The 24,882-nt window shown below is 41.8% G+C and overlaps 1 protein-coding gene across 2 annotated transcripts in view; it reads left to right on the top strand.

The window, feature by feature from the left end:
- ankhb (ANKH inorganic pyrophosphate transport regulator b) overlaps window positions 1–24,882 on the top strand; it is a 180,247-nt gene that overhangs the window by 123,152 nt on the left and 32,213 nt on the right. For both annotated transcript variants that reach the window (XM_078539133.1, XM_078539132.1), the window contains exon 9: window positions 19,255–19,384. In XM_078539133.1, the coding sequence (XP_078395259.1) occupies window positions 19,255–19,384 (130 nt within the window). The remainder of the gene's footprint in view (window positions 1–19,254; window positions 19,385–24,882) is intronic.

The following is a 24,882-nucleotide window of genomic DNA, read 5'->3' as shown; positions in this document are numbered from 1 at the left end:
TAATATCAATCCCACAGGCAGTAAAACCACTGTAACCAATTTCAGAAAAGTTTTATTTAAACGCTAACACAGCTGACTTCTGATAGCTGTTTTTGTTCCAAGTGCTGTAAACCAGAAGCCAATCTGCCCAGGGCTAAGTAGAGACAACCTAACGGGAAATTAAAATTGCAAGGAATTCACAGTTTTGTCTTGCCGAGGTGACTCCATTGCTACGCACTGTTTCAAGGACAGCAGAGGAATGATTGCCGTAACTGTCAATGAGAAATGCTATCTGATAAAAGTGATTGCCCAATAGTCGGTGGTTAAGTGCAAAATTCAAAATCAAGAGGAGTAGGCAGTTGCTTATAAATTTTAGTCCCAAATGCTGTGTTGCTCCTTAGGACCCAGGGCAGGTAACCCCAAAGAATCTCAGGATTACCACTAATGCCATGCAATAGCCAGTGCAGGAAGTCAGTTAGTAAGGTTAATGAGTAACTGGAGGGAAGGATTTAAATTCTGGAGTTCTGGAGCGTACCAATAGGATGACCAAGATCCAAAGAGAGCTGGGAGCACTGCCATTGGAAAGAGGATTCTTCACAAACCACTTGCTCCCAGGTATGAGTGCAAAAGTTTGCCTTCCCCTTGATCTGCAGCATAACAGGGAGCAGGAGCAGAGACAACACAGAGCAGGACAACCTACTAGCAAAGGGAGGAGGAGTGGGGGGAATAGGCCATATCCATCCAGGGTATTCAGGGAGCAATTCTCCTTCCTGAACTTCAGTGGACAACAGTGGCTGTGATTTTATAGTTCCTCAGGGAGTGCGCTGAGACGGAGTGGTGGGTGGGGGAGTGGGCAATGGGGGCAGAGGTGATGGCAAAAAATTGAGTGTGAGGACAGGGGCATGGAATGGGGTGAGTTGGTGGTGAATAATCATGTGGGGATGGTGGAGGTTGCTGTGCCTGCTGCTGGTCTGCCAGCAGTGGGAAAGGTGGCCAGTTAAGAGCCTCTTCCTCCTTTAGCTTCCATTTTAGTGGGCTAACTAAAAGTAAGGGAACATTGAGGAAACAATGGCTACAAAATGATTAGATTCAGTGTACGAATAGAAAAGGATAAAGAAAAGTTGAGCAAAGCAGTGTTTGAATTAAGAAAATCAATTCATAGCAAGATGAAGAAACAGACTTTTCAAGATTAATGGGGCAAAAACTTGGCAAATGAAACCAAGGATCAATAGTGAGAAAAATATAAAATGAGACGAAAATGAAAGTTAGGCAGGTTCAGTAACGGCAGGCTATTTACTGGCCAATGGTGTAAGTGGCATTGTACCCCAAGAACAAAGAAAATTTAAAAAAAAGGGATGTATCATCTGTAGAAATAAGCTAAGGTCCCTGCCAACTATTTTTCAATTTAGGTGGTAAATTTATTAAAATTCGTATAACCAGTGTTTCTCAGCATTTCAAGTTACAGAAAAGAATACCAGTGCCTTAATGTTTATGCAGAAAAATCAAATACATGCTCCTCCACTTTTTGACATGGCTGAATTTCTTCCCAACTTAGTAAGGACAAGACTCTTGCTGGGTGGTAGACTTCAATACATTTTTAAAAATTTGAATTTATTAAATTATTAAATCACCTTTCTAGTTAATATTTGTTCACTTTACAGATCCAAGAATCGATCACTCTTCTTAGGAGGAAATAAAAATATTTTCCATTTTGAATCTGATGTTAAATGTGAATCACATTTTTTGATTGTGCTTTTGATTTCCTGTACAAAACATCAAAAACACCTTAACATGGTCCAACATCTGTGCTTAGAAGAGAAACAAAAACTCAGCAGACCATTGCACTGCAGGAAAGTGAGATGAGGGATAGGTCAAAGAGTAGACAGTGGGGCTTTGCAGGCTGCAGATTGTTCACAAGCTATAGTGTGCCTTTTAGCTTTCTTCCAACTTGCACTTATTGGATTCTAATTAATTTGAACAATTTAACTTTAAATGATATGGTGTGGGTCAAACTATTTGCTTTCTCTGCATTTTTAACTCTAATCTGTGACTAAAATGTAGATTTAATTAGTCAGTGTGCCCCTCTAACTGCATCATCTTTCAAGCAGATTAAAATTGGTGAGATATTGTTACTTGTTGAACAAGATTAGAAAAAAAGCACACTTTTCATTGAAAAATAGTAAAAACAATGTAATTGTGAGGTTCTTGGGACTAGAAACAGCCAGAGTTAAAAGTGTATGAGCAACATCGCTTCTTTGTTAAAACAGCTTCTTCAGACTCTCTGCGTCTGCTTGCAGATTCCCTCTGCTGGTACGCTTCTGTATGGTAGCTTTTATACATTGCACTTTTCAAAACAGTATACACTACATGCTTCCCCTTTGTGGTAAATGAGAGACGTAGGGCGGAATCGTCCCAGATTTGCACTAAGTGCAGTAGTGGGTGGGAAAAACGATGTTTTTCCTGCCGGTCAGAATGGCGGCTTATCATGCCGTATCATCCCAAATCTGCCACATTAACTATGCATTCCTGGGAAACACGCCGTTTCCATGGTGGGTGGGCTCTCATTCGCCCACCACGCCATCACCTTGCTGCTTCATCACTCCAGGTGCCATATTTAAAGTGCAGCAACATGCACATCTCTCAATGCTTTCAGCCCAGGAATGCTGCACAGAAAACAGAAAGGCAAAAAGATTGCAGCCCCTTGGTTTAGTGATGCAATTCTTGAGCACCTTTTGGATTCCGTGGAGGCCCGCCGTGATGTCCTCTACCCCCGCTCTGGCCGCAGGAGGGGCAGCAACATTACGACTCTAGCTTGGTAGGCGATGTCAGTGGTGATCAGTGCCAATGCTGCACAGAATAGGTTGGCAATCCAATACAAATAGAGGACGAATGATCTCATCCGTGTCGCCAGGGTAAGGCAACCATCTCATCACTCTAAACTCGCACACTCAAGCCCATCATACATGCACTGGCATCTCACTCACTGCCAGCTCAAGGGACATCACCACTTGTTCTTTCACATACACCATCACATCTCCATCTGGCCTCATCTGCTCTGGAGACTCCCTCCTCAGCCCTCACCTCTTGAGGCCACTTACACAGATCAACTTGTGCCCCCACACACACCCTGGGTTACCCCACTTCCCCAGTACAGCCCTCACCCTGCAGCCTCTTCCCTTGCCTGAGGCCTCTTCTTCCCCCTTCCCCAGGCAAGCCCTGCAGCTGAACAAAGCCATCCCTCCTTATGGCTGGTCTGGTAAGTAGAGATCTGCCCGTGAGCCCCCAAAGTGATGTGGTGCTGCCTGCGAAGCCTGGCGCTGATGACCATGAGTGCTACCTGAAGCAAGGTAGGCAAACAAACCTCAAAATCCCAAGCGAAATGCAGCAGGCCAAGTGCATGTCGCTTTTATGCTATTGTGAAACACGCCGACGTGGGCGGACAATCCCGCGTTGGGGTATGAGTCTGGAGGGGTAGCCTTAGGCAGATGTATTACAATGAGATTACTGATGTTCAATAGCGGGAGTCACGACCCGATATCGATGGGCAGAGCGGACAATCACAAACTGGTTTCACGGCATCATGAAACCGATTTTTGCCTTCTCGACATATTGTTAGCTCACGCCATCGACCACACCCAACGTCAGTGGGCACAGAAAGTTCCACCCACAGGTTTTGATCATTTATCTGCAAAGTGTAAATAATAAACTTAAGCATAACTTGGACATTTAACTTATTATATGTTCTAACTTTTATATTTATCTAAGAATGCATTCAGTTATATACAATGAGATGAAAAAGATTTGTTAACCAACTGAAAACAGTTTACCTTGTAACGTGGTCACTTAAGTATGGTGGATGTTTTCTCTTCCGCATAGGATATCGTTTAACATCAGGTGTGGTCTCATTTACCTCATGTTCTGTATTGGAGATGTTAATGTTGGAATTGGGTTCAATACTTAACAAATGGTGTTTTCAGTGCTTTGAAGAATGACGCATCTCATGTGTTGAGTTGTGAGCCGTGCTTAGCAGCGATCTTTGATCCTTTTGTGTTGGTCACAACAAATGGCTGGATGTCATATGTGGTTGTTTGCTTTCTACAATGTAACTATTTCTACAACTGGGTGTCTGCCGTGGTTGTTGGTGACAACAAGCAGGTGTTCACCAGCGTGCAAGTCTGCAAAATCAGCACTAACCTCAATTCCTGGTCCTGAAGATAGTTCGGATATCTTGACAGGATCACGAAGTTTTGACATTGTGGTTGCTTGACATGGTAAACATTAATTTTGTGTTCAACCATTTAGTCAATTCCTGGGATCTGTACCTTTTCCCTCAGGAGTTGTTTGGTTTTGACAATACCCTGGTGATCTTCATGTGCTATACTGACAACAATGTGTCTGGAATGACAATGCAGTTGTTGTGTAATGTGAGATCAGATGTGGCTGTAATGGTGAGCCCATTTCGAACATTGTGAAAACCTTGTAGAGTGTGAGTGATTTTGTTTGTAGATGCTCTTTTAATCACATCATTCTAGTTTAATGGTTCCATAGGCATCATATATAACTAGTGCCTCATCTTTTGTCGCCACTGTGATGTCGGCTAGTTTTAGTGACATTGGCCCCCCAGGTAGCATCACGTAGTTAAGATGTTTTTCAGCAACTTTTACCTCATGCTAGTAGGACTGACTGTTGGCAGTGGATGTTGCGAAAGATGGTCTGTTGGGATGAGCTTGTAGTCTTGTAGTTTGAGTTTCCAATGATCTATTTGAATAGATGGTTTGCTACTTGGATTGTTGAACAAGCTTACATAGTGGTCTATGATCAACAATGGCTTCAAGCTCACTTACATTTTCATCTCTATTATGGAAGATACTCCTTGTGATTGAGAGTGTCTCTCTGTTTGCAAATAATGTTGCTGTATAGGTGTTAGCGATCAGCTTGCCATCACAACAATTGATTGATTTCCTGCCTTATCTTTTTGCACGAGAACTACACCTAAACTAACTGTGCTTACATCCATGACTAACTGGGTGGTTTTCTCAGGTGGAAATAGACATTTGTGCAACTTGCTGACAACCATTGTTTTATCTGCCAGACAGCCTGTTTGTGTGATGTAGCCCACTCCCACTTGGTGGTCTCTTTTGTCAGATTGGGCAGGGGGGCAAATAGCATAGCAAGGTCAGGAATTAAGTAACTTCAGTATTTGATGAGTCCTAGAAGATTCCGGACTTTCTGCACATTTGTAAGATCCGCAGCATTTGCAAAGGCTTCAGCTTTCTGTGATCAGGTGATATTCCTTCACTGCAGAAGACACAACTGAAGAAATTGATTCTGCTTTCATTGAACTTGTCTTTGTTCAAGCTGAGGTTACATTCTCTAAGATGTTGCAGGCATGCAAGCAGGCATGTCTCGAGTTCACTTTCTATATGACCGTAGATGAGAAAGTCATCACAGATGTTCAGCCTGGCTTCAAGTCATTAAAGTGAAGACTAAATCATGTGCTGAAATACCTCAGCTGCTGAATTGACTCCGAAGTTGAGCCTCTCGTATGGAACAAGTCCAATGTTAGTGGAGAATACTGTGAGATACCTCAATTCTCCTGGAAGCTCGATTTAATGGCAGCCTGCATTGAGACAAGTTTAGTGAAGTGTTTAGCACCATTTATTTTCTCTATGATGTCATCGATTGTCAGGGTCAAGTATTGCTTGGTTTGGTGACCGCGTATCTACACAGATTCTAATTTGTGCTCGCTCCTGGGTATCTTGATGACTTGTGTGGGTGAACCCAAGGAGTGGGTACATCCCCAACTTTCTCAGTAATGTCAAGTCCAAGTATCACAGAATTTTAATGGCACAGAAGGAGGCCATTCGGCCCTTTGTGACTGCAGCAGTTCTCCAAATGAGTATTATGACTTAGTGTCATTGCCCTGCCTTTTCCCCGTATCCCTGCACATTATTTCTATTTAAATAATCATCTAATGCCCTCTTGAATGCCTCGATTGAACCTGCCTCCACCACACTTCCAGGCAGTGCATTCCAGTCCCGAACCACTCGTGTGAAAAAGTTTCTTCTCACGTCACATTTGCTTCTTTTGCAAATCACTTTAAATCTGTCCTCTCTCATTCTTGATCCTTTTACGAGCGGGAACAGCTTCTCCTTATCTACTCTATCCAGCCCCCTCTTGATTCTGAACATCTCCAGCAAGTCTCCGAGGAGAACGGTCCCAACCTCTCCAATCTATCCTCATAGCTGAAGTTTCTCATCCCTGGAATTATTCTTGTAAACCTCTTCTGCACTCTCTCCAATGCGTTCGCATCCTTCCTATAGTGTGGTGCCCTGAACTGTGCACAATACTCTACCTGAGGTCTAATGAGTGTCTTATATAAATTTAGCATAACCTCCCTGCTCTTGTACTCTATGCCCCTAATAATAAAGCCCAGGATACTATATGCTTTATTAACTGCCCTCTCCACCTGTCCTGCCACCTTCAATGAGCAATGCGCATTTCTTTCTGCTTCTGCACCCCCTTCAAAATGTCACCACATTTTATATTGTCTGTCCATGTTTTTGCTACCAAAATGCATCACCTCACACTTCTCCACATTGAACTTCATCTGCCACCTATCTGCCCACTCCACCAACTTGACTATGTCTCCTTGAAGTTCCGCACCGTCCTTCTCGCAGTTCTCAATACTCCCAAGCTTTGTATCATCCGCAAACTTAGAAATTTCCCCCTGCACACCAAGATCTAGATCATTAATGTATATAAGGAAAAGCACGGGTCCCAATACCGACCCCTGGGGAACTCCACTACAAACCTTCCTCCAGCCCGAAAAATACCCATTGACCATTACTCCCTGCTTCCTATTTTCAGCCAATTTTGTATCCATGTTGCTACTGCCTCTTTTATTCCATAAGCAATAACTTTTCTCACAAGCCTGTTGTGTGGCACTGTGTCAAATGCCTTTTGAAAGTCCATGTACAGCACATCAACAGCAGTACCCTCATCGACTTTTTCTGTTACCTCTTCAAAAAACTCCAAGTTAGTTAAATATGATTTCTCCTTTAGAAATCTATGCTGGCTCTTCCTTATCAACCCATATTTTTCCATGTGACTACTAATTCTACCTCAAATAATTTTTCAAGAATCTTGCCCACCACTGAAGTTATACTCACTGGTCTGTAATTGTTGGGTTTATCCTTATAACCCTTTTTTAAACAAGGGCTTAATGTTTGCAATTCTCTAGTCCTCTGGCACCACCCCTGAGTCTGGGGAAGACTGAAAGATTATGACCAGTGCCCCTGCAATTTCTACTCTTTCTTCCTTCAATATCCTTGGATGCATCTCATCCAGTCCTGGTGCCTTGTCAACTTTAAGTGCCGACACTTTATCCAATACCTCCTCCTTATCAATTTTGAAACCTTCGAGTAACAGAATTACCTCCTCTGTCACCATGGCCTGGGTAGCATCTACCTCCTTGGTAAAGATGGATGCAAAGTATTCAGTTAATACCTCAGCCATGGCCCCCTCGTCATGTGTAAATTCCCTTCTAGGTCCCTAGTCGGCCATACTCCTTTTACCACCTTTTTACTATTTATATGTCTATAAAAGACTTTGGGATTCCCCGTTATGTTGGCTGCCAATTTCTCATAATCCCTCTTCGCTTCTCTAATATGCCTTTTCACCTCTGAACTTTCTGTATTCTTCTTGGTTCTCAATTGTATTTTCTACCTGACATCTGTCACTAGCATTTAATTTCTATCTCCTTTTTCATCCAGGGAGCTCTTGATTTGTTTGCCCACCTTGCCTTTTTGGCTCCTGAGCCAATTCTTTTTTGAAGGTAGACCATTTTTCAGCTACAGTTTTTCCTCCCAATCTTTGGTTCCAGTCTATCTGACTCAGTTCCATTCTTGTCCCATCGAAGTCAGATCTCATCCAGTTAATTATTCTTACCCTGGATTATCTATTGTCCTTTACCATCATCATCCAAAAAGTACAATACAAGGATCACTGTCTCCTAAATGTTCCCCCACTGACACTTGATCTACTTGGCCCACCTCATTTCCAAGAACCAGGTCCAATGGTGCATATTTTCCTGTTGGATTGTCACATATTGCTGTAGAAAATTCTCCTGAACACAATCTGGGAACTTTTGCCCTTCTCCTCGCATTGCACTACCACTGTCCCAGTCTACATTTGTGTAATTAAAGTCACTCATTATAGCTACTCTATAATGCTTGCATCTCTCTGTAATTTCCCTGCAGATTTGTTCTTCTACATCCTTCTCACCATTTGGTGGTCTATAGACTACACTGAGCTATGTAATTGCACCCTTTTTGTTCCTTAGCTCTAGCCAAATTGATTCTGTCCTTGAACCCTCTGGGACATCCTCGTTCTCCAGCACGGCAATGCTCTCCTTAACTAATACCGCCACCCCTCCTTTCCTTCCTTTCCTATCTTTTCTGAACACCTTGTACCCAGGAATATTTAACACCCAGTTCTGCCCTTCCTTGAGTCAGGTCTCTGTTATTGCCACAACACCATATCTCCACATAGCAATCTGCACCTGCAACTCCCCAATCTTATTTACTATGCTCCATGCATTCACATACATGCATAGTAACCCTGATTTAGATTTTGTTACTTTCTCCCCTACCCCGACTTTACCTATTAACTTACTATTCTCTATACTAGTGATATCTGTCCCTCCCAGTGTTTTTTGCACACTGGAATTCCTCTCTAATATTTCCTCCTGGTTTCCACACCCCTGCCAAGTTAGTTTAAAGCCCTCCCAACAGCACTAGCAAAATGCCCCACAAGGAATTCAGCCTCAGCTCTGTTCAGGTGCAACAGGTTGTACAGGTTTAGTTTGTACAGGTTCCGTCTCCCCCAGAGCCAGTCCCAGTGTCCCAGGAATCTAAAGCCCTCCCTTCTGCCTTATCCTCCTGTTTCTGTACTCACTGGCACGTAGCGCTGGGAGTAATCTGGAGATTGCTACATTTGAGGTCCTGCTTGCTAATTTTCTACCTAGTTCCCTAAATTCTGATTGCTGGACCACATCCCCCTTCCTACTTAAGTTATTGGTACCAATGTGGACCATGACCTCTGGCTGATCACCCTCCCCAAGAAGAACGTCCGGCAGCTGCTCTGTGACATCCTTGACCCTGGCACCAGTAGACACTGATGTTCCTTCTCAGTCTGCTTCCTGATATGAAATTGTATTCACCACTTTTGCACTACTGAGGGCACATTGGGATCTGCATACACCTTTAAGTTTGTCAATACCAGTGAATTGGCCAGCATACAATTCGCAAATGTGGTTGGTATACCTAGGAATCTCATATGTGACAGCAATCATGTACAGATCGGTTGCTGTGTAGTAACTGAGCGTGTCAAATTCTCCAGATATGATATAAAATATAGCATTCATTCTGGTGTCATTAATGAGATTGGCATTTCAAAAGTCCCAAGAATTTTCACTGGATTGTCAATGTTGGAAAGGAAAACTTTCATATTCCCTGATTTGCAGAGAATGGGGTAATCCTGAAGTTTCTTGAATGTTTTGTCTCCCATAACATTGACAGGCGCTCCTGTATCTATGAGAGCATCTATGTCCGAGCAGCTAATGGCTGCATTCTGTATCTGAAAGAGAGCACAAATCTATAGTCAGGATCATCCGCCTCTACTTCAGCTATATTATCTTGTTCTTTGCTGTGGTATGCATGCGTGGCACCCTTCTGTTAGTGTTGGTCTTAGTCGTTGATTTTTCTGATGAACGACAAACCAGAGCAAACCTGAGTTTCCACTGGCTTTGCACCGTTTCCCATTCCGGTGTGGATCAGCGCCGCCATAGTGGAAACATTGTTTGAACACGTCACAACTCTTTGTGAGACTGCTGTTGTTGCTTTCCAGGTTGCTTCCTGGCACATGGGAAATGAATAGTGTTCACAGGAGTTGAATATGTGGTTTTTGGCAGCTTCAACATCTGTAGCTCTGGACTCGGAAAGAATTACTGATCTTGCTAACTCCAACAGCTCGAACAGCTCTCTGTTTCCTTAAGTGCTTTTCAGCATAGTTGGCTGGAGAGATAACCTTCAATTATTTCTGTTTTAATTTTCTTTTCAACCTTTTCCACATCACCAAAGTCATGTTTGGTTGCTAGTTGCCTCAAGCACGCGCAATACTGGTCAGCGGTCTCGTTTCTTCTTGCTTCATGCGTCTAAAGATGATTGTTTCATATATCGTATTTTTCTTTAGCATGAAATAGGGCATTAGCTGACTTGTCATTTTGCCCAGGTCTAAGTGTTTCAAAAATGCCTTCTAATTCTTCGCCACCATAGTGGAAAAGTAAGGCCTTTTTTGTTTTGTCCTCTGTGATGGCAAAACCTGCCATCGCTCCTTCAAAACATCACAGCCATTTTTGCCAACATGAGAATACAGAGGATGGCTCCAAATGTACTTGAGAAGATGGTAGACAGTGCCACTTTCATCGGCAACAGTGACAGCCAGAGACAGCCAGAATTAAAAGTTCACGAGTACAATAGTCTGTTTTATTAAAACAACTTCTTCAGACTCTGCTTCTGCTTGCAGACTCCCTCTGCTAGTACAATTCTGTATGATAGCTTTAAGTGAACATTACGTACATTGCACTTCTCAAAACACTACACACTACAGTACTAATCAAGCCAAAAGCAACTACAATGTGCTTGAAAAAATTATGTACTCCTACTCCTATACTGTGTAAAATAAATGATGTTCCTTTTCCTGCCAAATTAGACGTTTTTCGATCAACTCCTGTTCCACTAAATATAATTTTCTCAACGTGCAGTTAATAAAATGTCCTTTTTCCACACTCTGCAATTACATCAATCAGGCCAGCAATCACTTCCAATTTTCTTTTGGGAAGAATATCATAATATGTTAGCAAGGAAATAAAGGTGTCATCTTATTCAGTGCATTGTTCACCTTTATCCTATTTCAATTTTGGAGTAATTTCCATGTTCACTCATCTCCTGAAAGGGCTGATTCATGCAAAGGTATGGCATAAGCAGGTAATTAGGTTATAAAAGCAAAATACTGCGGATGCTGGAAATCTGAAACAAAAACAAAACTAGCTGGAAAAACTCGGCAGGTCTCACAGCATCTGTGGAGAGGAAGACAGAATTAACGTTTCGAGTCCGTATGACTCTTCATCAGAACTAAAGAAAAATAGAAATTATGTGAAATATAAGCTGTTTAAGGGGGTGGGACAGGTGGAGCTGGATAGAGGGCCAGTGATAGGTGGAGGCAAAGGAGAAATTGCCAAAGATATCATAGACAAAAGGTCAAAGGGGTGTTGACGGTGGTGATATTAGCTAAAGGATGTGCTAATGGTGACATTAAGAGTAGAAAGCAGGACGAGCAAGTGACAGATGGCCCTAGCGGGGGTGGGGTGGGGGGAAGAGATCGAAATAGGCTAAAAGGTGGAGATAAAACAATGGATGGAAATAAGTTTTAAAATAATAATAGAAATAGGTGGGAAAAGAAAAATATATTAAAAATATATACTAATTAATAGAAAAAGGAGATTGAAAAGGGGGTGAAGATGGAGGAGAGAGTTCATGATCTGAAGTTGTTGAACTCAATGTTAAGTCCGGAAGGCTGTAAAGTGCCTAGTCGGAAGATGAGGTGCTATTCATCCAGTTTGCGTTGAGCTTCAGTGGAATATTGCAGCAGGCCAAGGACGGACATGTGGGCATGAGAGCAGGGTGGTTTGTTGAAATGGCAAGCGAAAGGGAGGTCTGGGTCATGCTTGCGGACAGACCGAAGGTGTTCCGCAAAGCGGTCACCCAGTCTGTGTTTGGTCTCTCCAATGTAGAGGAGACCGCATTGGGAGCAGCAAATCCAACTACACCTCTCCCACCCCCTTTAAACAGCTTATATTTCACCTCATTTCTACTTCTCTTTAGTTCTGATGAAGAGTCATACGGACTCGAAACGTTAATTCTGTCTTCCTCTCCACGGATGCTGTCAGACCTGCTGAGTTTTTCCAGCTATTTTTGTTGTTTAATGCCAAGCCTAGTACTATCTTCACCAATGTGTACAAACACTCGCACTTCCCAGCAGGGATCATTTGGACAGAGATCAATTAGAAGGACTCTGGAAGATTTGTTTTCCATTCCCTAGCCAAGCCTAATTATATATCCTTTCAACCATTTCCCCTGACTGAGCTCAGCACCATCTGCCAATTAAACCTGTCATGTTCATAGGCCCATATAGCAGCATTGAATATGCTGGTAGAGTTTTACTAGCATTATCTTATTTTCTCAAAGTTCTTTTTGATTTGCATATCTTTTTAAAAGCAATCATTATTTCAAATAACCATTTGAAGTTGAAGCATACTTAAATTTTTACACATCTGATGTTGCTGTCATCTCAAGCTGAGTAACACTAAACAAAGCATAAAGAACTTTATTTTCTACAACCTCAAACAAGGCAATGAAATAACCTGATTTAGTTATTCTTCATCTGCATTCAGGAACCTGCAAACATTTGATGAACCTCCACTCCTTAATTATATCTGCCTTCAATGCTACACACAGCCCTGGCTCTGCAGATGGTTAAAACACCAATCACACAACCAGCCACTACAGTATCTCATGATTCTCCCTGCCTTCACAACTTCAATCAGCTAGCCATGGGTAGTCGCTTTTCTCTCCTCTCCATTCAGAACAGAACTTATAGCTTCAGTCAGAAGGAAGGACTTTAACCCCACCCTCAGCAACGATAATTTTGTTGGCAGATGGTAAGCAATCTTTCCCCACCCTCCAGACAAACTATGCTGAACCTTGATCACACTAAGCAGAATTGCATGGCTTTCTGTGAGGATGCTGTCTCCTTTCATCACCAACCTCTCAGCCTACTCTTCCTTACCCCTCTCAACAGCATTTACTGTTACTGAGTAGAGTGTAGCCAAACCTCAACCACTACATGAAGCAGAATTTTATGGTCTGGCCATTGGATAGACCCGTTACATCCACCACCCCAACAGAATTTCTTTTTAAAGATAGAGCCATCCATCCTCAAATAAAAAGTTGGCTGATTCTTAACGACTGAGCAAACTTCCTGGACATTTTTTTCTTCTCATCCTCCTCTTTTCCACTTGTACAAACAAGGAGCAAGAGCAGGAGCGGGCCATTCAGCCCCTCGAGCCTGCTCCGCAATTTAATACGATCATGGCTAATCTGATACTAACCTGAAATCTGCATCCCACCTACCGCCGATAATCTATCACCCCCTTGCTTACCAGGAATCTATCCACCTCTGCCTTAAAAATATTCAAAGACTCCCCTCCTTGCCCACTGTCCTTTTTCTATGTATCCATCTTCCTCCTCTTTGTTTGCTTCCTCATCCACCTCCCTTCCTCCTCCTTCCTTCTTCACCAAGTTCCTCTTCTTCCACGCCTCATCATAATCTTCCCCTATCCTTTCGCGAAATGTAGGGATTGCAGTTGAGATCAGCATTTATTGTCCTTCTCTGGTTGCACTTGAGAAGATGTTTCTGGGCCACTTTCTTGAACCACTGCAGCCTGGGGCTGATGGTGCTTCCACAATCTTGTTAGGCAGGGAATTCCAGGATCTTGGCCCAGTGACAATAAGTATATTACTTTTGACTATATCTATAATCAAAATCATGATTTGCACAGTGATAGTTCTGTTTTTGTTTTGATGACTGATGATTTATTTGGAAATAAGACACACAAGTAACTGAAAACCATTGCCTTAAAGCTTGAAGACAAATGCAACAGAATGGATTAGCAGACATCTCTGGACATGCATTCAAAACTGTCCTAACTAAATGAATGGAATTATTTCCTTAGGGGTCACTTCCTAGGCTCCTTAGGCCCACAGGGCTGATGATCAGTTTTGTGCAGTTCTGGTGTAACCATAACAATGGCTCTTATGAGAAATGATTGTAATAATGGCATTATTGAACAATAGTTAATCACTTCCTATAAATGAACACTGTCATCTAATGAAGAAAATCACCACAGGCTATTATCCTTTCAAGAGCTTGGCATTGTACAGGTCTATTGCAAAACAGGAATATACACATGGACCTCACCTGCTTGAATGTAGTTATTTCTATTTGGATTTTTTTAAATAACCAATATCCAAATATGAAATGGTGGTGGAAGTTATTAAAATGAATGTGAGCCATATTTGGCTGAAAGACAGAGTTCTGATTAATGGATGATTTTTAAACTGAAGTGGGTAGATTTTAGCCTTCCCCATAGCGTAGAAAGCTGGTTGTTTTGAACTAGCAGGTCATTACACCTCACTTATGTACTTCAATTGAAGTCAATAGAAATTAATATTTCTTTTTTAAACTGATAAGATCAGTTGGATGAAAACAGATATCTACTTATAAGAATTATAAGATAAAACTTATAAGATTACAGAAAGGCATCTGGAATATCCTCATAACAACTGATAGAAGTTCTACCTATCAGTTTCACTCCATTACTCTATGCATTCAAATTAATGAAAAGAAAATTCTGAGACGCACAAGCCCAAATTCCTGATGTGACATTGGTGAATCTCCATAAATTACCCTTTATATACTTAGATTTCAGTGAAGCTTTTGTCACAGGAGATTGTGCAACAAATTTGATAAAATAATGGGGGAGGGGAGTTGCATAGAAATGAACTGAATATGGGAAACGAAGGGCTGTTCAGGAGGCTGTATTCCTGTGGACGGAGATAAGTATTATGCTTCCTGGATCAGTGTTCAGCCCATGATTGCATGCAATGTACATAATTAACTGGAAATGGAGTAATGAAACAAAGCTAGGTTCACTATTGATACTAAAATTAGAGATGGTTAGGATGCAAATAAGAGAAAAAATGTAGACTACAGATGAGAGAAGTTTTAATAGATTGGGAAGTTAGCCTTGTAAATTACATGTCAGGCAAAACCTTCCGATCTCCAGGTTGTTGGAGATAGAATGATGGAAGGTGCGTGTCAGGGCCCTCCGGAAGTTGTGACGTGTAGACCTTTGTGGCAATTGCCTGGGAAGATGCTCCTGGAACACTTTGCAAATTTTTCTGACTCTCAGATAGAGTTGGAGACTTCAGACAGTTCCGTGGGACCTACCAGTTCCGCAGTAGTTACCCAGGAAATGTTAGACAGATTAAAACCTAGTTTAACACCACTACACAACCGGTTCCCCACCCCCCCCCCCCCCCCCCCCCCACCAAAGTCACCACCCTCTGACCACCCTACTATTCCCATGACCATCCATCTACTCACCCACCTACCCATTCACCATTCATCCATCCATTCACTATCATTCAGACTAGATCTTTAAAGGGGGCATGTCCTGTCTTTCCCCAACTCTATTCTGCTCTGACGGAGTTCCCTGAGGGACTCTGTGATGGCCAGGATTGGAAAATCCAGGAAGAAATGCGCAGCAGCATCAAGTTAGGAGAATTTTCCAGCAGCATCAATCCAACCATCATTACCGCAGCTCGGAAGATTCGGGTTCTTGTTTCCTGTGAATAAATGCTAATTGACAAGATTATAGAAGGGGTGTCTGCATGGGACTACAAGGTAAATGTTATGTCACAGGACACAACACAGGATAGAAATCTGGGAATGCTTGTGGATAGCTTGCTGAAACCATCAGCATCAGGGTGTAGCAACACCAGCAACGAGAGTAAAAAAAGAGGTGTATAATAGGCATGATAATGGAACAAGAAGGTACTGAGGTTATGTAGAATATTTGTTCTGTCCTTATCTGGTGTAATGCACGCAATTCTGCTCACAACACTATAGTGGGAACATTTTGGTTTAGGAGTGGGTATATGGCAAAGGACAACAAAATTAACAGCTGAGACAAGGCATGTGAGCTTTGAGAAGGGACTACAGAAATTGAGAATGTTTATACTTGAAAATAGAAAATCTGCTGTTATTGATGTATTCAGGATTCTGAGTAGCATAGTCAAAATTAAATACAGTATATGTATGATTCTTCTTGAGTTCTCTGCCGGCAGGCAAGTCCTTAGCAATTATTCAGCGAAACTAAGGCTAAGTGCCGTGATTTTTTACTAAGGGTAGGGCGACGAGGCAGACCCTGAGCCTACCTCAGCCAGAACATGAATCGAACCCCATGCTGTTGGCATCAGCCTGATCCACACGCTAGATATCTAGCCAACTGAGCCAACCAGCCTCCCACATTTGATTATAATCACTTATACATTTGATAAATAGCAACCAAGGGCACTGACTCATACTGAGAAGGGAAAAGGCAAATACTTTAATTACTTTTCATTCATAATTTGGAATGGACCACTCAGGAAGGCATTGGAGATAGAAAATGTTGGTAAATTTAAAAGGAAGCTAAGTGGAAGGAAGTCATGAAGAAACATTGTTCAACATTCTGTCCCTTAATGATTGTTTAATATCCAGTATATTCTTATTTTCTTACATAGAATGAGATGTACTTAATAATTTTTATTGAAAACAAAATACCGCTTTTATTGCCAGCACTTTTTGTACGAACATACAAATTAGGAACAGGAGTGGGCCACTTGGCCACTCGAGCCTGCTCCACCATTCAATAAGATCCTGACTGATCTGATTGTAAACTCCCGCCTACCCCCAATAACCTTTTACCCCCCTTGCTTATCAAAAATCTACCTACCTCTGCCTTAAAAATATTCAAAGATCCTGCTTCCTCTGCCATTTGAGGAAGAGTTCCTAAGACTCACAACCCTCTGAGAGAAAATATTCCCCTCATCTCTGTCTTAAATGAGCAACCCCTTATTTGTAAACAGTGACTCCTAGTTCTAGATTCTCCCACAAGAGGAAACATCCTCTCCACACCTACCCTGTCAAGACCCCCCAGGATCTTAAAGGTTTCAATCAAATCGCTTCTTACTCTTCTAAACTCCAGTGGATACAAACCTAGCTAATTTTTGTTTTTATTCCTAAATTTTATTTTTACTTAATTTATCCAATATCTTAGAATTTCCTGGGCTCTCATCTATTGCCTGCTGCCACACTTCTGCTAGTATCTCCTATGACCTTTTGCAGGCTATCTGAAACGTTACTGTCTGATATTTCCACAATCAACTCAACCTCCAAAAGAGGAGATTTAGCTTGTAACTGGCACCTCCTTCCTCAGCGCAGTTCAGATTTGGGAAGAAGTAAAGTGGGTGGTCAGCCTCCTATTCACTTGTGCTACATAAAAGTACTGAAATGCATAGTACCATAATGTCAGTCCATTAATAGAATATAATTTGACTGTAACTTGAAATCTATCTGACAATATCCATCAGCTTTTAGTCTGTCTTGAATACAAGAGATGATTTCATTCATTTTTAAATTCAATCACCAACCAGACTTGACCTACATTGCATGTTAAGAACTGTTGCTGTAGATGGTTTACACACAGCTCATCCCTTATGTATTATTAAAGGCTCTTCATTAAGGTTTCTTACAAGCCACACATCCACCAAAGAAATTGTACCTTTTTTATTGGCATGGCCGCTTGTAGCTGCAAAAAATCAGCCAAAGGGGACAGTTCTACTTGACTCAATTGTTTACCTACTAAGTGTACAATTTTCTAACATGTTTTCCTGCTCATTTCTATTTCTGTTACATAATTAGATGGAGTGGATTGTAAATTGGATAAGTACATGGCCCATTAATCTCTGAGCCTAGGTTTGAATTAAGTTGCGATGTCATGGCAGAGGTGCAGATTAATGAGAATACAGTGCTAATTGGTTGGCAAGTGGACTCTGATTGGTAGAGGCGTTGCCATGGAGAATGCGCCAGTGAACAGTAACTGCCAATCTTTTGCTTAAATTCAAACCAGGCAGGCCAATCAGTCAAGTTGTTGTCATGGGGAATGAACCAGGGAATGGTTGTTTCCTTTACAGTTGGTAACCTGTCCTGATGAATGCAAGATGAAAAGCTTCAACAACATGTCTCTTTTTTCAGCAATACTCAAGTTCTGTACTACCAAAGGACTAAAAGTGTCACTATAAACTGGGGTGGTAGGAGAATGATTGCTAAAGTAACCGTTTTTGTGTCTTCATTATTGGAGTTTGCCCCTTTGTGCTTTCATCTAATCATGATTTTTCCCTCCAGTACCATTGGATGTGAGGCAAAACTTTTAATTTTGGGGTGCAAAGCAGTTGATAGCATATAGCCCAATACACACCTCATTAAATATTCCTTTCTGTGTAAAGATTGGTCGATCCTTGATTTCTCCCATTTTATGCAGCAGCTGAAGTTGAAAGTTTCACCTGTTGTGTATGGTGGCGTGTTACAAATCACTCTGGGTCCAAGTTGCTGTGGCAACATGTAATTTTACATGTGTGTTGTCGTCTGGAGCTATGGATAGTGATGGTAGAGGCTCCAACTTTATTTCCATCATATGGCTGATCAGGAATATCTCCCTCTCTTGCATTGGCATGTTGGAAGGATTTGCAAGTTGATAATCATCCTGTTTGGCCATGTTATGAACACACCTTCCTTGGGTCATCAAGTCATGGGGTGGGACTTAACCCCATAGCTTCTGGCTGAGAGGCAGGGGTGTTAACCACAAGAACCTCCCTTGTTGTATATACCTACCACTTAATTTTCAAAGCCAATGTAACTACCTGTTTTGTGTACCGGGCCATTCCTCAGTTGATAGGCCTGGCATAGGGTACATAGGCAAGACTGTATATTTGGTCTCAGTAGTAGGGTGAACTGCAAGAAGGATGCACAAAACTAGACAAGACAGCCAATTTCTTATTTGGTAGAACAAATAGCTCAGTGATCCCATAAACAGACAGAACAATCTAATCTAATAAGGCAAGCAAAAGGGGATGGTCCTTTTTCCCATGGGTAAGCAAATTCTTAGGATAGTTGTCTCTTCTTGTGTCTGGACTATCCAGAAAAAATGAGTGTCCCATTTCAGCTATGAAAAGGTAAAAACACTAACATGAACTTGTATTTCTGCAACTGATGTTTAAATATATGTATTTTCTCAGAGATTTCCCAAGAGCCTGCGCCACTGGCAGGGCTCATGCAGCAGTCAACTTATCAGAACAGCAGCCATTTTCTGAGAAGTTTTCTGCTGCATGTGATGTCTCACCAATGGTGTGGAACCCTTGGAGAACTAAACCTGATACGATGAACTGATGTTCTGAATCTGGAGGTGATTTTTGGTCAGACAATGGTGTTCAAATAACTGTTAAACTGCACTGCGATGTTTTCTAACTTTAATTTCTTCTATTTCCCCAGTTATGCTTTGTTGTGTTCTGGACTCCACATCTGTCAGAGAAAATCCTGGTTAACCTGATAGGTGTGAATTTAGCTTTTGCTGAGCTGTGTGTGATTCCGCTACGGATCTTCTCCTTCTTCCCTTTCCCAGGTATGAGTCTTTATTGAAAATAATGCCTCAACATTCCAGAGATGATGGTATTGGTTGACTACTGAATGGCACTGTATTTTCTAGAAACAGCTGCAAAACATTTGTTGGTTTAATCAGTGTCTTGCTGTAGCTACAATGGGAAAATATAGGATTTGATGCAGTTACTCAGCTTCCTTATTCTTATTTAGTATTTAACAATCACGTAGGCCTGCTTCTTCATGAATGTATAGCTTCTTCAGGATGTTGCAAGGGGAATTTAGAAAGAAAACAAAAGTGAAGGGAATCTTAAGACTTACTTAGACTTAGGAGCAAGACTGGAGGAACTCAGCCTAAGTCCTATGATCCTATGTTCCTTTGTCCCATGCGGGACAATGGGCAACAATACTCAACCTCCAGCCCTGGTCCATTGCAATCTCTTCTTCTGTCCAGGTGGTATCCCAGGAGGTCCTCCTCAAGTGTACTTCGCCAGGTTTTCTTTGGTCAGCCCCATCGTCGTCTTCTGGTGGTGTCTATTCGACTGCTACTCTGGTGGGGCGTACTTCCGGGAGGGGAAGTCAACGCCCTGCAAGCCTTAGTTGCCTCTCAGTCACAATATCCCGCAGGCGCCTCTGACCAGTCCTCTGTAGCACTTCTTTGTTGGTGATGCTTTCTCTCAATGTAACGGCCAAGATCTTACTGGGCAGCGCTGGTGAAAGATGTCCGACTTACATTAACACTGTGGACATGTAGAGTCGCAGCTTCATGACTACTTTGATGTTCATCTTAAGGGCCTAATTCTATTCATGGAAATCCTAATAGTCCTTTACCTTGGCTTTTGAAAGACCATTCACAATTCTTCTTATAAAGAAGTATATTGAGTCAAGACGATCGTGGATTATCAAAAAAGCCCCACAAAATGACCCACGTCCCATGATCGCTCCCAAAAAAAGGTGAAATTTCTCTCATTGAATTTACTGAAAAAGGTGTTACTATTTTTAGTATAATTATTTCCCAGAGAGAGTTTCTTCTAAAGATAGTTGTAAGTTGGGTTTTAAGCTGTTGGAGCATTCAATGACTCACTTAAGCATATTCTGTTAACCAAGACAAATAGTAAAACCTTTTGGACCATTTCAAAAAAAATTTAAACCATTTTTTCAGCTGGATATTTACTCCCTTCCACAGAGACTAGGATTGACAATATTGGTAAATTTTACTGACTGGGTTACTTTACAGCATTAAATTATGAGCATACGAAATAGGAGCAGGAGGAGGCCACTCGGCCCTGCGAGCCTGCTCTGTCATTCAATAAGATCGTAGCTGACCTGACTGTAACTTCCCACCTACCCCGATAACTTTTCACCCCCTTGTTTATCAAGAATCTATCTAGCTCTGCCTTAAAAATAATACTGCCTTTTGAGGAAGAGAGTTCCAAACACACACGACCTGCTGGGAGAAAACAATTCTCATCTCTGCATTAAATGAGCGACCCCTTACTTTTAAGCTGTGACCCCTAGTTCTAGATTCTCCCACAAGAGGAAACACCCTCTCCACATCCACCCTGTCAAGACCCCTCAGGATCTTAAAGGTTTCAGTCAAGTCACCACTTACTCTTCTAAATGCCAGTGAATACAAGCCTAATCTGTCCAACCTTTCCTCATAAGACAATCTGCCCGTTCCTGGTATTGTCTAGTAAACCTTCTCTAAATAGCTTTTAATGCATTTACATCTTTCCTTAAATAAGGAGACCAATACTGTACACATACTCCAGATGTGGTCTCTGTATAACTAAAGCATAACCTCCCTACATTTATATTCAATTCCCCTCAGTAAACAATAACATTCTATCAGCTTTCCGAATTACTTGCTGTACCTGCATACTAGGGGCAGAATTTTGCCCTTTTGGGGGGCTCAATGGGGGCAGTTGGGAAGCCGACCACTGCCCGTGATCAGGGCCGGACTGCAATTTCACGCTGGATGGGCCAATTTTGGCCCGCCCAGTGTGAAATGCAAGCGGCAGTGCTAGGCGCTGCCTGTGCAGGTGGGAGAGGAGGGCGAGTGCGAACTTCGCATGGGTGGTCAGGGAGATGCCTCAGGGAAATGAAGAGTTTTTAAAAGTAGAAATAAAGATTTTAAAAATGTTACAAAAATGTCCCCTTATGTGACTCTGTCACATGAGTAGGGACATGTTGTAAATGAAATTTTTTAAATTTTATTTTATTTTTAATTGCTGTTGGAAACCTCATCCCGCCCGTGGATGAGCTTTCCAAAAAAATACAAAGGCCAAATCCAAATGACCTTGTTAATGGCCTCAATAGGCCTTTTAATTGTCAGTGGGTGTGCTGCTGACTCTGGCGCCGCCCACTGACTGACTGCGAGTGCCTGACGTCAGCGCGTGTCATTTTACGCTCGAGCGGGTCAGACGCACGCACGCCCACCCACCGAGGTAAAATTTCTGCCCTAGGTTTTGTGATTCCCGCACTAGGGCACCCAGATCCCTCTGAATCTCAGAACTCTGCATTCTCTCACCATTTGGATAGTACGCTTCCTTTTTATTCTTCCTGCCAAAATGGACAATTTCACATTTACCCACATTATACTCCATTTGCCAGATCTTTGCCCACTCACTTAACCTATCTATGTCACTTCGTAGCCTCCTTATGTCCTCTTCACAGCCTACTTCCCACCTACCTTTGTGTTATCAGCAAATTCAGCAACCATACCACCTGTCCCTTCATCCAAGTCATTTATATAAATCGTAAAAAGTTGAGGCCCAACACTGATCTCTGTGGTACACCACTCCCTCCAACCAGAAAAAGACCCATTTATGGATACCCCCTGTTTCCTGTTAGCTAGACAAACTTCTCTCCATGCCAATATGTTACCCCCTACACCATAAGCTTTATTTTCCGCAATAACCTTTGATGTGGCACCTTAATGCCTTCTGGAAACCAAAGTACAGTACATCCATTGGTTCCCTTTTATCCTTCAAAGAGCTGCAATAAATTGGTTAAACATGATTTCCCTTTCACAAAACCATGTTGACTCTGTCTGATTGCCTTAAACTTTTCTAAGTGCCCTGCTATAACATCTTTAATAATAGCTTCTAACATTTTCCCTATGACAGATGTTACTCTAACTAGCCTGTAGTTTCCTGCTTTCCGTCTCCCTTCCTTTTTGAATAAAGGAGTTACACTTGCTATTTTCCAATATAATGGAATTTTCCCCAAATTGAGGGAACCTTGGAAAATTAAAACCAATGCACCAATTAGTTCAAAACTATAATAAAAACAAAAAGCTAAAAGCTACTGCGGATGCTGGAAATCCAAAACAAAAACAGAATTACCTGGAAAAACTCAGCAGGTCTGGCAGCATCGGCGGAGAAGAAATCAGTTAACGTTTCGAGCCTTCATGGCCCTTCAGCAGAACTGAAGCATAGTTAGAAGAAGGGAGAAATATAAATTGGTTTAAGGTGGGTGGGGTGGGGGGAGAGAGAGACATTGAGGGTGTGGTGATTGTGGAGATGAGCAGATAATCAAAAAATGTCACAGACAAAAGGGTCAAAGAGGTGTTGAAGGTGGTGGTATTTGTCTGAGAAAAGTGCTAATTAAGAATGGAAGACAGGATATTCAAAGTATAGCTCTAGTGGGGGTGGGGTGGAAAGACTAAAGGTTTTAGTTTTAGATTTAAATTTAATTAGTTCACCAATTAGTTCACCAGCCACTTCTTTCGTTACCCTAGGAAGAAGTCTATCCGGACCGGTGATTTGTCAACCTGCAGCTCCAACAGTTTGCTCAATACCACTTCTCTGCTGATTGTAATTTTCCTGAGTTCCTCCCTCCCTCCCAGTTCCTGATTTACAGCTATTTCTGAGATGTTACTCGTATCCTCCATAGTGAAGATTGATGCAAGAAACCTGTTCAATTCATCTGCCATCTCCTTACTTTCCATTATTAATTCCCCAGACTCACTTTCTGTTGAACCAATGCTCACTTTGTTAACTCTTTTCTTAATTAAATATCTATAGAAATCCGTACTGTCTTTATATTTCCAGCAGCTTTCTCTCATACTCTAACTTTTCCCTGCTTATTAATCGTTTGTCATTCTTTACTAATATTTAAATTCTGTTCAATCTTCTGACCTGCCACCCATCTTTGCACAATTATATTCTTTAAGTTTGATACTGTCTTTAACTTCTTTAGTTAACCACGGATGTTGGGTCCTCCCTTTGGAAGTTTTCTTTCTCATTGCAAAGTATCTATTTTGTGTATTCTGAAATATCCCTTTTAAAGTCTGCCATTGCATCTCTGTGGATCTATCCCTTAACCTCATTTGCCAGTTCACTTTAGCTAGCTCTGCTTTCATGCCCTCACAATTGCCCTTATTTAAGTTTAAAATACTAGTCTTGGACCCATTCTTCTCTTCCTTAAACTGAATGTAAAATTCAAGCATATTATGATCACTGCTACCTAGGGGTGCCTTCACTTTGAGGTTATTAGTTAATCCCATCTCATTACACAGTACCAGATCTAGTATAGCCTGCTCTCAGGTTGGCTTCAGAACGTGCTATTCCAAGAAACTATCCTGAAAACATTCAATGAACTCCTCACCTAGGTTATCTTTGCCCATCTGATTTTTCCAGTCTAACTGTAGATTAAAATCCCCCATATTTATCACAGTATCTTTCTGACAAGCTCCCATTATCTCTTCTTTTATACTCTATTCTACTGTGTAATTACAATTGGGGGGCCTGTACACCACTCCTATAAGTGACTTATCGCCTTTATCATTTCTCATCTCAACCCAAACTGCTCCAAATCCTGGTTTCCTAAACTTAGGCCACCCGTTTCTAATGCACTAATACCGTTATTAATTAACAGAGCCACTCCTCCATCTTTTCCTAGCTTCCTGTCCTTCCTAAATCTCACATATCCTTCAACGTTCAGATTCCAATCTATGTCATCCTGCAGCCATGTCTCTGTAATGGCTATCAGATCATCTTTTATTTTTATTTCCACTATCAGTTCATCTGTTTTGTTTTAGCTGTTACATGCAATTCGATACAGTGCCTTTAATTTTGTCCTTCTGTTATTTTTGTGATGTTTGGCCTTATCTGCTGATTTACTCTTAGGTTTGTATTCTCTGTCCCTTCCTGTCACGTTCTGTTTATCATTTCCCACATTAGTACCTTTCTATCTTGCATTGTCTCTACTCTTTGGTTTACCACACCTTCCCAAATTTGCCCCCACTATTTAGTTTAAAGTCCTCTCTACTTCCCTAGTTGTGCAGCTCACTAGAACACCAGTCCCAGCAAGTTTCAGGTGTAGATCATCCCAGCGTACAGCCCCCACTTTCCCCAGTACTGGTGCCAGTGCCCCATGAACCGGAACCCACTTCTCCCACACCAGGCTTTGAGCTACGCTTTCATTTCTCCAGTGTTTTTTGCCCTATGCCAATTTGCACGTGGCTCAGGTAATAATGCAGAGATTATTACCTTTGAGGTGCTGCTTCTTAATTTGGTG

Source organism: Cetorhinus maximus, chromosome 3 (genome assembly GCF_964194155.1).
Source record: "Cetorhinus maximus chromosome 3, sCetMax3.hap1.1, whole genome shotgun sequence".
NCBI lineage: Eukaryota > Metazoa > Chordata > Chondrichthyes > Lamniformes > Cetorhinidae > Cetorhinus > Cetorhinus maximus.
The sequence above is the reverse complement of the archived record's forward strand: the minus strand, read 5'-3'. Positions and strand labels throughout refer to the sequence as shown.